Genomic DNA, 15,684 nt, shown 5'->3' with positions numbered 1-15,684 from the left:
CTTACCTCCCACCAGCCCTGGCCATTGGCCATTCTTGTTCGGGGTGATGGGAGATGGAGTCCAGCAACGTCTGGAGAGTCAGCAGTTCCCCACCCCTAATCTATATTGATAGATTTTGCACATATATGTTTATCATGTCATGTCATATATCATAGTTTCGTACTGCTCTTCATCCAACGAACCCAGGGTGGTTTACAATATAAAATATATGTTGAGGGCCACATTTTACCATAACAGAAGTGAGGAACCAATGGATCTTATGTAGTCAAGTCCCCATGATGTTTTAGAACAGGGGTCCCCAGACTACGGCCCCCGGGCCGGATGCGGCCCAATTGGCCTCCCAATCCGGCCCACGACGACCCCCGCCGCCCGCTGCCGCCGCCCGCTCTTACGGCGCACGGTGCGGCGGCGATCTTCAAAATTGGAAAAAAATCGCCGAAAATCCTTTGTGCGCATGTGTATGGGCCTCTCCCGACCCAGAAGAGGTCATTTCCGGTGCACTTCCGGGTCGGGGGAGGCCCATACGCATGCGCACAAGCGATTTTCGGCGATTTTTTCCGACCGTGTGCGCATGCGCATGGGCGCGCACTCCCCCGCCCTCCGGCCCGCTGCGCGCGCACTCCCCTGCCCTCCAGGGCGCGCGGCGGGCACCGGCCCGAAGCCAGGTAAGTCTGGGGACCCCTGTTTTAGAACGATATTTTATAATTTGCCTTATAAAATAAAGTCAGTAGAATAAACAAGGATGCACATTTTTTAAAAACTGGCTTTATCTTGAAAAGGTTTAGGCTAACTGGTTTAACATAAGGCGTTAATCTTATTTTATAGGTAATTTTTAATTTTGTAGGATGAAAATCCTGTAAATAAATAAATAAATAAATGCTGCTTTTTGTTGTTGAAGGGGAAGCCAACAGGCAAGGATGCTGAGAAACCCAAAGAACAAAAGGTAAGAAGGCACTGCTCTTGGCTAAATGCTGTTACTTGCCTGTGGGTTACATTTACGTAGCTATTTGGGAGAGGGCTGTTCCACTATAAAGACTCCCAGAGTGGCTTATATAAGATGAGTATCAAACAAGATGATCCCCATGAGCAGGATTACCAACTAAATGGCACAACACAAAAGGAAAGAAGAACGGGAGAGGAGAGGAAAGAAAACTTGTGCACCAATTTTTAAAGCTACAAATGTAAAGCTTTCTTATAATGGCAACTTGAATGAAAACCAAAATGGCAACTTGAATGAAAACCAAATGAAATGGTTTTTCAGAAAAGCAGATGAAGTAGCCCACCTTCATACCTCTCCCTCTGCTCCACACTGCTGTTCTAACTCAATTCATTCTACTTGTGGCCAATGAGGGACTAACACGGACCTCAAAAAAGAGATCTGTACAATGATAATTCAGAAAAGGTTCCTAATTTTAATGGCACCTGCTGATTTGGTGGCACTTATAGTAGAAGCTTAATTTTGTTTCTGTTTTTTGGCGTAGAACCAACAATTTAAACATTGGAAATGGGAGGCTATGTTTAAGTAAGGCATTTATTTTCCATATCACTTAATACACACATTTTTAAACTATTCTTTTTTTTATTGCAGAAGCCAGCTGATGACTCGGCAGCTATTGATGCCCTTTCAGGGGACTTTGATCATTGTGGGAAACCTCCTGTTTCTCAGCCTTCAACAAAGGTGAGGAGGCCCATTTGCTAAAACTAGTGTTTGTTCTCATTTTTAAGATGCTCCTTAAATCACCAAGTAAGCATAAGTGAAGGCAAAGATCGCAACAACAACAAACAACCAACAGGCTTTTATGCATGCTATTAAGAGCGCAACTGGGTGTAAATAACAACAACAACAACAACAACAACAACAACAACAATTTATTACTTATACACCGCCCATCTGGCTGGGTTTCCCCAGCCACTCTGGGCGGCTTCCAACAGAATATTAAAATACAATAATCTATGAAACATTAAAAGCTTCCCTAAATAGGCAACTGAAAAATTAGATTCCTGCTTTTTTATTTTTAGTTCAATTGCTCTGAGCAAAGTGGTGCTGGTGGCGCTCTGAAGATGCACAGAATTGATTAGCCTGGTTAATACATTGTTTTAAAAAATACAGTGGTACTTCACAAGACGAATGCCTCGCATAATGAAAAACTTGCAAGACGAAAGGGGTTCGTGATTTTTTTGGTGACTCGCAAGACGAATTTTTCTATGGCCGTGCTTTGCAAGACAATTTTTTTGCAATTCTCCCCCCCCCCATTCCTATGGGAAACCGCGCTTCGCAAGATGAAATTATCACAATACGAAACGACTCGCAGAACGAATTAATTTCGTCTTGGGAGGCATCACTGTATAGTTGCCCCTCCTCGTTTCCACTTTCTACATAGGACTTTGCTCAAGAGTGACATCTACCTGTAGATGCTCTTGCATTTTCTTTTCTGTCTATTGCAGAATTTTACTTTCCCACTGCCTTGTTGTTTCAGGAGTTTGGGCTTTGGCCTCCTTTAGGGAGGTAGACTTTATGACATCTTAAAACTGGTCTGTGTTTCTGCAGGCAAAAACTCTTTTTACTCATTCAGCATTGCTGGTTCTGTTGGCAGCCTTGCCCTTGCCCTTAACAGGACTGCCACAAAGAGTTTGTTCTGAGGTTGATTCCACTTTGGTTTATAAGGCTTTGAATGTAATGCAAACAGTTTCTCTGGAAAAGGGAGGCTATGCTTTTATCCAAAGATTTCAGAAATAATCAGTTTATTCATTTCATGGAAGTTACCCTCCTTGGAACATTAGCCAGAGTTTCTTAAAGGCCAATATAATGAAAGTGTTAAATGTCCCTTAATTACATCCATGCAGATAATTATTTTATGTCTTGGGTTTTATTGGCACTCATTAACCACTTGAATGTGAATCCTAGAACTCCTCCTGTTGAAGTTTCCATCTCTCCATTGGTCCAAAAAACAAACAAACAATGGTTGGCTCCATTTCACATTTCCCTCTACCCTTTTTGGCACATATCTTATGCTCGCTAAAACTGTAAACTCTTGTGACATTTAAAGACCTTTTCTCACAATAAAGCTGTCTCAAGCATGGGCATATTTATGGAGCTGTTTCTCTTACCACTCAAAGGCCAGTTGTTGTTGTTTTTGTAGAAGGCAGCCTGTTTGTCTCCAATGCAATGGTGAATATGCACAATTCCTCCAGGCGTGTTTTTCTGTGCCCATCTATTGAAATGACTGAAGCTTATTCCAGAGTGTAAGATGAGTTTATCCCATGAACAGTATATACGAAATGGTATCATCTACCTTCTCTATATGTTGAACTGGCATAAAGTCTCATTATCTTTCTCGGCAGGAATAAAACCAGCTTTGGTGTGATGGGCAATTTTAATTGGGAAACAGTATGTAGGGTACAGGGGGGGAGGGGAGTTGCTTTCTCCTCAGACTTGTTTTCCCCTTCTGATTACAGCCTCTGTAGCTGTATAAAAGGAAGATGGCGTCTCCTTAAAAGAACCATGGAACTATATAGAACGCATAGTTTTGCCCTTAGAGAGTGGCTAGTTTTAGGGTGCTTACCGCACCTTGCTTACTGCTGCCTGGGTGTGCAGCTTTTCCAGATTATTCAGGTCAGCATTCTAGACTCCAAATTGATCCACTTTGTGTGGCTCTCGCAGAAGTAACACTTTCCTCGGAAAATCTTTTACCAAACTCTTTCAGACCCAGGTGTGTTTTGATCCAAATATTAATGAACTGAGGTTTTTCTCTCTGGTATAGGATGAAAAAACAAAAGATGCTGCCACATCAAAACCAGGTAGAAAAGATGAAAAGAAATCCAAATCAAGAAAGGTAAGAAATTGTTGATTAGAAAAATGAAATTTTGCAGAGTGTAGTTAGAGCAGCCACAGCCCATTTTATAAACTTCAGGCAGTTCTGAGACACTCTGCACAATTCCTCAACACTTGTCCTCCGGACATCTACTGCAGGCCAGGGGGCTTGTTATCTTGTCCTCCTTTTCCACCATCGCTGGAATACAAACCTTCACAAAGCTGTTGTTGTGCACTCTTGGAAGGATTTGAGAATAGGGGAGGGAATGAAGAGAGGTGGGAACATGAGTAGGAGAATTCTGGGTAGGCATGTTCTTCTCCTAAGAGGTATAGTGCACATACCCTCATGGTATATTCCAACCCTCTCACAGTATGTTATGCGAGTGCCAAACTGAGGACCAATATTTATATGACTTCCCCCTAATTTGTGGCATTTTAGCCACAAAGCATCTGTTTTGTAGGACCTTAGACCCACTGTCATTTCCCTGTAAATGTAAACTGCTCGCTGTCCCCTTTGTTAGGCTCTTGTACAACATGATTACGCACCCTGTTTCACCTTTGTTAAATCCTAACTGATTAATGATCAGAGCTGTGTTCAAGTGTAGAAAAATTGTGATTGAATGGTGAAAATAAACACCCAGTTTGAAGGCCAGTTACACATGCAGTTGTACTGGAGGCTGCGTTGAACGATGTATGCCATAAATAGCCATCACAGATCATGTACATAAGTCATCTTATGACTATAATCACTGTGCAGTGATCATGAATGTAGCCATTCATTTTAAGTGCCAAACTATGTGTTACATGGTATGTCCAACATCTGTAGCACAGAGGAAGATTGGGATGCTCAACTCTTTCTCCCTCCCTGCATTTTTCCCAATCTAGAATTGTGGGCCTCCTAGTGGTAGATGGCGTGCATTTGTGTGTAGAAAACGAATACCTGTATTCCTCCCCCTCTCTCGAACTGACAGCATCTTTCACAGAGAGGTAGCGCTTTAATCAAACAATTGAAGGAAGAGAGCATTCAGCTCCCCTGTTATGATCAAATGCTGGCTCTCTCCAGGGATGCATGAAAATAAAAACAAAACTTCAGAAAAGCCATTCATGTGTCTCCTGTATAGTTTTTTTAGCCCTCTCAAATGTGTGTCTCTCCACTTCCTTATTCATGATAAACACATTGATTTCAAGCTTTGTTTTACTTAAATGGCTGTGTTTTATTTCAAATATTTATTCACGGTGTTTGTTACGTGACCTCAGCATTCCAGCCAATAACATGGTTGTTGCTTTTTCCCGTTAAGGCAAAGGAGCAGTCTTCCAGCGCAAAGTCTGAGAAACAGAAAAAGAGTTAAATGTTACCAGGTAATAATTGTTAATACTGTTAATCATGCAAATTTGTGTGCATCCTTTATGCATGAAGAATGAAAATACATGTTTCCACTCCCTTCCATTGTGCACCCAGCAGGGATTTGTGCCTTTTGGTTCCTCCACCTTTGGGTTCTCTCCCAGACCCACTGGCAACATTGCCCTGTAAGAGGGTTAGAAGCTGTTTCAGGTTACAGTTGCCTGTTTAGCTCTAAGGTACCCTATCCCTTATTCCTGAAGCCAGTATAGGCCGAAGTAGCTTGTTTGTGAGGCTTCACATCTACCAAACTCCTAACATGTGGACTGACCCACAATATTTATATATTGCATGTGCAGAGCTGTTTTCTACATAGAATATTCTAAGTGCAGTTCAACCAAGAAACCAAGACTGACTATTGGTTGGTTGCACTTTAGTAAAAGCTCTGAGTATGCTTGTTTCACACTGCACCTGGCATGCTAACTTGTCCTTCAAACAGTATATTCAAAATTACTTTTGCATTTAGCAAATAGCAAAACATGAGAAACATGCATCTTTAATGTGAAATATGCATTATATACGGGAAAAGCATCTTTGTAAAGTACCTTTAAAATGTTGGAATGCCTCCAGAAAAAAAGACACCAGCATTTATTATTGAAATACTTTTTGAAAAATAAATGCATGAGATTTCACATACTGTAAGTAGCAGGAATTCTATCAATTGGGATTAATCTTCCCAAGAGCTCTGAAAATTAAACCACCTGCTCTAAAAAACAAGGGTCTAAAAATGAAAGTTTTCTTGCATTTCACGGTCATGTCAAGAGAGTTGAATCTGGATCAAACTTGGCTTTGAATCCTGCACATCCCCCTTTTTTGCTGCAGAGGCTTTCATGGCAGCTCCGAGGGGCTTTGAGACCTCTCAGATAACATCCTATGGATCCTTGGAAGATCCTTAACCTATTTCAGGCTTGTATACATGCTTCAGCTTCAGCCTCTAGCGCCTCTCCTTTTTTGAGAGAGAGGGAAGTTTCTTGCTTTGGCAGCACCTGTTTTCTTCTTGAGGCATTGAATAGGGCAGGTAAGGGGATCCGATACTTGTACAGCCTCACAAACATCAACACACAGGGCTCATCCAAACTTCCTTTTGCAATGTGCTTTCCAGGCACTTTCTACGTCTGTGCCTGAGCGGCGTTTTTTTTGGTCCTACTGCTTTCCCAGGAAAACCTGCTGATTACCACTGAATCAGAACAAATGGCAAGGAAGTCTGCATGAGCCGACAGACCATGCTGGTGGTTTCAACTTGCATTTTGTGTGTGTGTTGGGAACCTGCTGAATTCTGTTTTATGACATAACGTTTCCTCTCCTTACAGGCTAATAATGTGCTCTCTTTTCCTCTCTGTCTAGGCTTTTCATCGCTGATGCAAAAAAAGTCTTCGTTTTGCTGGTGGATAGCTGCACTTGAACAAAACAAAAAAAGGAAGCTATTTTGCAGAAGCAAGATAGTCTCCTGGGTGGTTTTTGTATCATGGTATTTGGATATAATGGCATGGGAGGCATGCATCTTACTATTTTCAAGGACGACCTTTTTCATTTATTTTACTGTCTCTTATTTTGTAATTTTCTTCAGTTATGAGAGGGAAAGGATGCTTTATATTTGTAATAAAAGTATTTCTATGGATTTAATAGCAATGCAAAAAGAAAAAAGTCTGCAAATTTTGCACATAATCTACACATAGTGCCTGCAAATCTCAGCAGAGTTCAGAAAGGCTGTGGTTTGGTTTTTGGTTTTTTAGTATAATGAATGCTCTAAATATTCTGGAATATAATGCATTTTGGCTATCATCTGCCTGCGGGTATTCATTTTGAAGAATAGTTAGTGAGATGTGAGTACTCAGTTGCTAAGATTTAAACGTGGGAGAAGAATAGAAGCGATTGTTTCTCAATCCTTGACTTCTAATAACATAGTATTCAATATGAACAGTGCCGCTAGTATTTTCATTTGAAACCTTGAGTTCTGTTTGTCACCGCCTTTGTATAATTCTGCTGCCTCTGTCAGTGGCTTGCAGAAAGGGAGTAATATTGCATCTGAATTGCTATTGGATAGGGGTACTCCAGAAAGGATGCACATAGGACTCCAATATGTTCCTATAAGTTACACTGGTATAGCTCCCCCACCCCCACGAATCCAGATTACACAGCTTGTTTCTGATGTATAAATTCACATCACAGCTGAATACAGAGGTGCTTTGTGAACTAATTTGGATGCAATGCTTGCTCAACTTCCATGTTTTATTCCCCCTCCCCTTTGGTATTCCTTGCAGTGAGAGAAAAGCTATGGCTCCAACAGCAGATTCTGATATGCTTTGCATTATGAGTAGCAATTTTTTCTATTGACTTTTGGAGTAAGGTGCTACTCCTGGTTTGGGTCAAGTCTGCTTCCAGGTAGCGAGATCTCTAGACTACCATGGTCAAATATATAGGCCGCAGCCTGCGAGGAATATCATCTGTGCAAGCCCCTTTGAACTGCATGGGAGTTACACAGGAGCATGGCCACTTTCTGCCATCGCTCTTACTTACTTCAAAAGGAGCAAGTGCAGGAGATGTTCCTCTGGGGACATCAGAATTTTGACTGTCCTTGACAATCTGTAATGTTAATACCAGACTGTTTTTTGAAAGTCTGTATTAAGATTGCCTGTCACACTAATAAAGTTTTAGAATGTATTACCTTGTAAATTGTATTTGTGAACTGTGTCCTTAATACATGGTTATTACTGTGGCTAGAAGGTACCTTTTACAGGTTTCGACCAAACCGAAAGACCTCCTCTATCCCAATGCAGTGCTGCGCATTCAGTTATTGAATCAGACCCATGATACAGAACTGTAGAGTTTGAAGGGGCTACAAGGGTCATCTAGTTCAACCTCCTGAAATGCAGTGATCTTTCACCCAACAGGGGGCTCAAACCCACGATGCTGAAATTAAGTGTCTCATGCTCTTTTCTTGATTGCTGAACAATTTGGTGCTTTTAAATTTCACATATGTGCAGGAACGTTGGGAATGAGCTCTCTTGAACATAGTGCAACTTATTTTACTAGATCTTGTAGTTTATAGCTGCATTTGGAAGAATTGCTTCTCATTAAGGGAACAAGCCCAGGGCAAGCCTTAGACTTGCATGCTCCCACCCACCGCCTCCCCTGGGGGCAGTCATGAGATCAGAAGTACTTGTTTCAGTTAAATACCATTCAGTATTATCTTAGACTGTGGTCTGAAATGGACAGCTGCATAAACCACAGTTAAGAGTTAACCATACCTTATTTGCGTTCAGAAAAAATGCAAAAGTGGACCTATGGAATCAAAAGGTCCCGATCCTCCGCAGGTGAAGCAATGGCTGTTACTTGCTACAGTACAGTTGGCAACATTCTAGCTATGGAAAAGTCAGATTTTCTATATCCCAACACACAAACATCTCTCCTTCCTCCATCCATGCAAGCAAGAGGCATAACCAGTTCAAGGACATGTTTCAGTCACACACAAGCATTTGAGAAGGGCATGTCTTAGGAGGAGTCCCAGACTCCCGTTAGAGAGGCGTAAAGACCTGGTCTAAGAGAGGTCTAATTTTCACCACTCCTGTTGTAAATGCATAACTTGACATGCATGCAAGGCCTTAATGCTATTTCCTCCACTTTGGAAGTATATGTACTAATCAGCATTCCAGTTTTTAGAATTTTATAAAAACCTACGTTTACGCAGGTAGCATTTTTCATATATTTTCAAGAACTTACTAGTCTTCTGAAATCATACTTCATGCAGTTTCATATTCTGCTATTGGTGTGTAACCATTCCTTGATTTTTTCAAGGTTCTTATCCATCCACTGAATATTTTCTTCAATGGTTTCTATTGCTTGGTGGACAGCACGGAGCTCTGAAACTTTTTTCCCTTGGGAGTTGAAGAAACTTTTTACCTGTTGAGTAAAAATAAATAAATACCACAATTAATTCTTGTACTATTCCCATTATCTTCAAATGGGCGTTGTAGGAGACTGCATCCTAATCTTCCTGTGCCAATGCCACTAACTGTACAGCCTGGATTTAGTCTTAAGAGATTCTCAGTAATAGAGGCATAAAGAAAAGAAATGTGTCTGTGGTCCCAATTGTACATGAATTACAAATGTTTTCAAAGGCCTTTTGCTTCAGATTTACAAAGAGATAATATAAATGGAAGCAGAACAGCATATGAGCAATAAGTATCATAACAGCATATGAGCAATAAGTATCATAAATGTCTCACTCATTTATACGTTTGGTTCCGAGAACCTATAATAATACAACTTGTCAGTTTCCTCTGCCATGGATGTCCATTTTGCTTTAAACAACAACAACTGCTGTACTTTGCCTTGAGATGCATGTGTGAAAAACAATTAATAAAATAAATGAAATCATGGAGTCCCACGGACATAGAATGCAGGCTGCGAGATATGCTTACTTCTGCAAGTTGTGCCTCTGTTGAATATTGATTTGTCACTCCAAAAACCAAGTGTGCAATAGTATTCGAACCAAGATCAAACCTATGCAAACAGAAGAAGCACACGAAGTAAATATTTTTATATTAGAAAGAAAATAAACAGGAGTACAAGGAGCAATAACATTTAAAACTTACTTTTTTACAAATGTCTGCCAATTCTGCTTCAAAAACTTCCAGGCTAACTGATAACCACCATGGTTCCTTCCAACAGATACAACAATATATGGAAGATCCTGCATTTTTATTACGTCATCCTGTAAACCTTGCTCCATTAACCTAAAGAAAGAAAACAAACCTCAGTGTGAGGAAACAAGGAAATAATATCATTACCTTAATAGGAATAGGAAAACTCGAGTACGAATAAATGATACACAGTGCAATGGCTATTTGATTTCATACCCTTAGCTTTCGCTGCAGAGAGATTATTCTTCATGTCCCCCAAGCATCCTCTCATACAGTCACCATGGAAAGAAGAAAAGGTGCTGAAAGGGGGCACTGTGCCACACGCAGGAATAATAATGATAATAATTTCTATATGTCGCTCATCTGACTGGGTTGCCTCAGCCACTCTGGGTGGCTTCCAACAAATTATAAAACCACAATAAAACATCAAACATAAAAAAAACCTCCAGATACAGAGCTGCCTTCAGAGGTCTTCTAAAAGTCAGATGTTTATTTCCTTGACATCTGACAGAAGGGTGTTCCACAAGGCAGGCACGATTACTGAGAAGGCTCTCTGCCTGGTTCCCTGTAACCTTACTTCCCCGCAATGAGGGAACCACTAGAAGGCCCTCAAAACTAGATCTCGGGCTGAATGATGGGGGTATGCTGGGCTGAGGCTGTTTCTTCCCTAGTTACAAAAGGCGGAAGAGCCTATGGGCCATAGAGGAGGAGTTTGATTGAAAAGCTGAAATGGGGGACATCTAATTTGGGGGAGGGAGAGAGACTTGTCACCATTCCCAGTCTTTATCAAAGGGAGAAATTAACTACCGGTATTCAGATTAATCTCATCTGTGCTGTGGGGCAGGGTTCTTTCTCTTTGAAATCTTTGTCGAAGACGAGCAGTGGGAGACAGAACGCTCAAAACACATCCAGACCTAAAAGAATGAAAAAGCTGGCCTGCAGCTGAAGATGGTTACTTCCGGGTTTTGCTGCTCGCGCATGCGCAGACGCGCTAAATCGCGCTGCGCGCAGACGCAACACTTCTGGATGCGAACGCTTCTAGTTGCGGACGTGCCTCTGGGATGGATTACGTCCGCAACTCAAGGTTCCACTGTACTCACCATTCAAGCTTCTCCTTATTTGGGCTTAGGCTGAGAACAGCTTCAATTATGTTTTTCTCAGTATTAAATTCGGGCAGCTTGTATTTGCTGAAAAGGAAGTCCCAGCCTTCGTCCGTCTGTGTTCCAACAGCATATACTGCAAATTTGATGTCATTGGGCAAACTGCAACAAATGGAGGGTTCAGGTTAGTTCCGACATGCATCTCTTGGTGTTGGTTTCTTATGTGGAATGAATTCTCTCAGGAGGTTGTGGACTCTCCTTCAATGGAGGCTTTTAAGCAGAGGTTGGATGGCCATCTCTTTTGGATGCTTTAATTGAGATTCCTGCATTACAGGGGGTTGGACTAGATGACCCTTGCAATCCCTTCCAACTCTGCGATTCTATGATTCCATGTCTGGATTCAATTGCAAATTACTACTCAAGCCAGACTGCCCCATCTCAAGAATCATTGAAAAGGCAAATTCACAGGTAATAGCAAATTTCCTCTCTCCAGTGATTTCATGCTCTCCCACCCAGCTGGACTGAGCAGCCACAACACAGCGACTTCCCTGGTTTTGTATACTAAATTGGGGTGGCGTTAGCATTTAAGGTGCCACGATGCATGTTTTTGCCCCGCGAAGCATGAAGATGCTATGCTGCTTAAAAAAAAGAGAAACACGTACTGTAAATTTCCATTGGAGTCCTTCCACTTTGTATAGAACTCTTTTGCTTTGTCCACACACGGTTGGTACTTTCGTACGCAGGCAAACACCAGAAGAGAGCTCCGAAGCAGTCGCTCAGACACTGTCCCAGAATCGTCCCAAGACTGTTTGTCAATCATGTTTTTCAGTAGATTGACTATGTATCCCTAGAGTGATTTCCCAAACATACAAAAAAGAAATCAGTTAAACATACTGGTAAACGCGAAATCAGTTTTTTAACCAAATCCATCAAAAACTGTATTGCCTTTCCCATTCTACCAATGTATATGAACAAAATCAGTTCAGGTTTGCCATATACACACACACACATACACACCATGTACTTCCATGGCTGAAGGAAGCAGTTGTTTAATAACCAAACTGAAACGCAATGGAATAATAAATGATTTAAGTAGGTATCATAATTAACAACCTGAAATTCTGATTATAAAAGACATGCACACAGGAGCTAATGGTTTCAAGACAGCTTCATATCTATGTTTCAGACAAACAACAATCTAGATAAATGGGAACCCTGCTCCCTTGCATCATGATGAACTTTTTCTTTAAAAAAAGTATGCATCACATTAAAATAAAATCATAACATATTAACCTTATCTAATTTCCAGTTGCTTTAAACAGATAGTGTTTCTTTAAATACTAACAGTTACTGTTTGACTTCTTTCCATTACTGATATGCTGATCCTACACACACTATATTGTGATGGATGCTACCCCTAATGACTCGCATCCCGTGAGAATCAAAAAAACAAAGCAGCTTGCTTTCATTCTACAGCACAACACATATACATTCATAAAATTATTGCCAATAACCTCATAGCTGCCAAGTTATCCCTTTTTTACAGGGATTTTCCCTTATGCTGAATAGGCTTCCTCGCGAGAAAAGGGAAAACTTGGCAGCTATGAATAACCTCAGTATGTAGCTGACAGCCTCCAAGTATTGACGGCTATTTTTCAGTCTTCCCCTTCTTACCTTTAATTGATTTTCTATGTCTCTCATGTCCCTCTGCTCTAGAAGTTTGTACAAAGGTACCAGCTCATCCATTCCTTCAAGCACAGGAGTAATTTCAGTTTCATGTTTTAGGTATAGTGTTAAATCAAGAGCTTTAGTAATTGACAGCTTTTCAGCACTGTGGGAAACATAAAGTGTCAGTAATAACAAATATTAAAATATTTGTTAAAGGGGCTGAACCTATAGTGTTTTTTCATTTTTAATACGTATTAGCAACACTAATCTTAGTGTTTTCCTTTTTAACAGCTAACGTTATGAATGAAACCTGCCTGAATTTTTGTACCTCAATGGCAAATTGTGCAAAAGCAAAACATGGTTTGGAGTGTTGAACTTCTGCACCTGTCAACATGTTGTGTTATATACACCGAGTTCAGGAAAGTGTAGCAATATGATAATACATTAAAACTGCCAGCAGCTGATCCACTGTTGAGTGTATCATGAAGGGATTTCAGCAGCAACATTGCTTATTATCTGTCTTGCCAGGCTTCTCTGCCTTGCATACTTCCTACTCTATTCTATACTTCTAGTTCTAGATTTATTCATGCTTTTTACCAGGTTTTGCGGTCTTCCTGAATTAACCCAGCTTTGCAATCCTGCCCACAGGTAATCAGAACAGTACTGGTCTGCATGCATCCATGCTCTCTCTCTCTCTCTCTCTCTCTCTCTCTCTCTCTCTCTCTCTCATGAAGGCCAGCCCCCTTCTTAACCAACAATAGTTCCTGTCTCTGGCTACATATTTTTTTAGTACATTTATACCCCATTTTTCTTCCAACATGGAACTGAAATTGGTATACATGGGGCTCTCAAGACAGTCTCCCATCCAGACACTGACTAGATCAGGGGTCAGCAAACTTTTTCAGCAGGGGGCGGGTCCACTGTCCCCCAGACCTTGTGGGGGGCTGGACTATATTTTGAAAAAAAATATGAATGAATTCCTATGCCCCACAAATAACCCAGAGATGCATTTTAAATAAAAGCACACATTCTACTCATGTAAAAACACCAAGCAGGCCCCACAAATAACCCAGAGATGCATTTTAAATAAAAGAACACATTCTACTCATGTAAAAACATGCTGATTCCCAGACTGTCCGCAGGCTGGATGTAGAAGGCGATTGGGCCGCATCCGGCCCCTGTGCCTTAGTTTGGGGACCCTGACTAGACCCAGCCCTGCTTAGCAAAGCAAGTTGGCTGTATCAGATATCCTCAGCTCTGGGACCTCAACCAAGGGCTGCCACCGGAATAGGGACCAAATTACTTTGCTAAATAGGCACCTTCCCTGCTGCCGTTCATTATCATGTGCTGTCTCAGAGATGTACATCAGCTGTGTACATTAGCTGACACAACATATTCATTACAAGATGTATACAGTAAGCCCACAACTTGTGCACATTGAACTTGTGTGCATTCAAGCTTTACGCACAAGGCAAAAAAATAGAAAGGGGGCAGAAAAGGGGTGGCACTCCAGGGAAAATGACTTTGGAAATGCCACCTGCCATTGAACCCAATGCATTTGGACTATATACAATAGGAATGTAACCACCACAAAAGTTGTGGGCTTGCTGTATTTCTGCAATATACTCTCCCCCCCCCCCCCAATGTGGATCAAGGAAAAGACACTTTGTTGCAGGTATTGTTTCTACTCGGAAGAAATATTTTTGTTATAAAGTAGGATGGGAGCGTCCTATAAACCTCTTGTAATGGCTGTGCCAAATATCTTGAGGCCAACTAGGGGAAAGGCCTGTGTCTAACAAGGCTATAAAACATGTATGTGCTCATTCCTTATGCTAGCAAAAAGTGTAGTGACATCTGTAAAGGATCGGTTCAAGACGACATTGTGTCAATGGGCAAGAACTAGGAGAGCTATTATATTTTATTGGAACAGGAAGCAGTATTTTATTCTGAGATCTCAAGCTCTTATCTTTTCTAACTCTCCCTGTCTTAGTAGTACCACAACTCTCCCAATATTCACGCAGAAATGACCTAAGCAACGTCACTGAGGAAACTCTGGATTTCTAATTCTGCAAATGATACAGGAGTATCTCTCTCATTTTATTATGTGATGAGCTAGTGTTATCTGTACAGTATTACTCTTGTATAGAACAAAAATGGCACATTGCTTACCAAAGAGACATTTAGTGTGTACTATCATACTTTACCTCACCATCTGGAATACACTATTGATGAGACTTGCTCTATCTTTGCTGCTAATTACTTTATGGTTTTCTTTCAAAAGACGAATTAGGGCATCCCATCCATCATCTCCATAGTGCACAATATAATAACCATTCATTCCAACATTAAATTTTATCCACTCCACTTCTTCTGGGAGAATGATGTCACCTACAGACAAAATATATCACAACCTTGTATTTCTCTGCCCAGCAGTACTTTACTCATTTCATTTGCAGTTATCAACCACAGATAAATAACTGATTAATGATAGGTAAAATTGCTTCAAAACCTAGCCTTCATGTCTACTACACAGTTGCTTTATGGATAAAAACTTCTGTGTGTCTTACAAGGACTAAAGAAATGGATAGCTTGGAACACCTGTATCTTCTTAATTCTTATAATCTTCCATAATAAAATTACTTAAACTTGAAAACATAATTGTGCATCTTACCCATTTGAATTACGTCAAACATACCTGTTTTAGTTGTCAGCAAAAACTTCTGAACTTCAGCACATTTACTGGTAATATACGTTAATGGAACATGCCACAGATTCCTAGAGTAAAAACAATGATGATTAGCTGATGGTTTCAACAGCCTGTATAAACACATATCTAAGCTGACCACTGAGCTGCATGACGGGGGGGGGGGATGTAAAGAGAGGTTCTTGTTGAGAGTTCTACGGCTGCAAGGTCTGTTTTCACACACTTAAAAGCAAACCTGCATTTCCAGAGATGGTTCATGATTCCTGCCATATTAACACTATGAGTACCTACCTTTAAGAAAATGCTTTTGTTTCCTTAAGGCTTTGCCATCAGAGCCACCTGCGCTCTCAAAGAAATGT

At 40.9% G+C, this 15,684-nt stretch overlaps 2 protein-coding genes across 19 annotated transcripts in view; one reads left to right on the top strand and one right to left on the bottom strand.

Annotated features, from left to right (window-relative positions):
• The window catches only part of CAST (calpastatin), a 61,705-nt gene extending 53,834 nt beyond the window's left edge, over positions 1–7,871 (top strand). For all 16 annotated transcript variants that reach the window (XM_088652925.1, XM_088652924.1, XM_088652920.1 and 13 more), the window contains 5 exons: positions 899–943; positions 1,589–1,678; positions 3,762–3,833; positions 5,110–5,170; positions 6,555–7,871. In XM_088652925.1, coding sequence (XP_088509051.1) covers positions 899–943; positions 1,589–1,678; positions 3,762–3,833; positions 5,110–5,160 — 258 coding nt within the window. In that variant the 3' untranslated portion in view covers positions 5,161–5,170; positions 6,555–7,871. The remainder of the gene's footprint in view (positions 1–898; positions 944–1,588; positions 1,679–3,761; positions 3,834–5,109; positions 5,171–6,554) is intronic.
• Positions 5,001–15,684, bottom strand: part of ERAP1 (endoplasmic reticulum aminopeptidase 1) — a 29,561-nt gene continuing 18,877 nt past the window's right edge. For all 3 annotated transcript variants that reach the window (XM_088652917.1, XM_035100169.3, XM_035100170.3), the window contains exons 12-20: positions 15,317–15,396; positions 14,826–15,009; positions 12,628–12,784; positions 11,616–11,800; positions 10,954–11,115; positions 9,806–9,946; positions 9,632–9,713; positions 8,931–9,110; positions 5,001–5,137 (exon numbers count right to left, since the gene is read on the bottom strand). In XM_088652917.1, the coding sequence (XP_088509043.1) occupies positions 8,961–9,110; positions 9,632–9,713; positions 9,806–9,946; positions 10,954–11,115; positions 11,616–11,800; positions 12,628–12,784; positions 14,826–15,009; positions 15,317–15,396 (1,141 nt within the window). In that variant the 3' untranslated portion in view covers positions 5,001–5,137; positions 8,931–8,960. The remainder of the gene's footprint in view (positions 5,138–8,930; positions 9,111–9,631; positions 9,714–9,805; positions 9,947–10,953; positions 11,116–11,615; positions 11,801–12,627; positions 12,785–14,825; positions 15,010–15,316; positions 15,397–15,684) is intronic.

The sequence above is a fragment of the Zootoca vivipara genome, chromosome 10 (assembly GCF_965207765.1).
Source record: "Zootoca vivipara chromosome 10, rZooViv2.hap1.1, whole genome shotgun sequence".
In the NCBI taxonomy this organism is placed as follows: Eukaryota; Metazoa; Chordata; class Lepidosauria; order Squamata; family Lacertidae; genus Zootoca; species Zootoca vivipara.
Note: the sequence above shows the minus strand (reverse complement) of the source record. Positions and strands in the feature narration are given on the sequence as shown.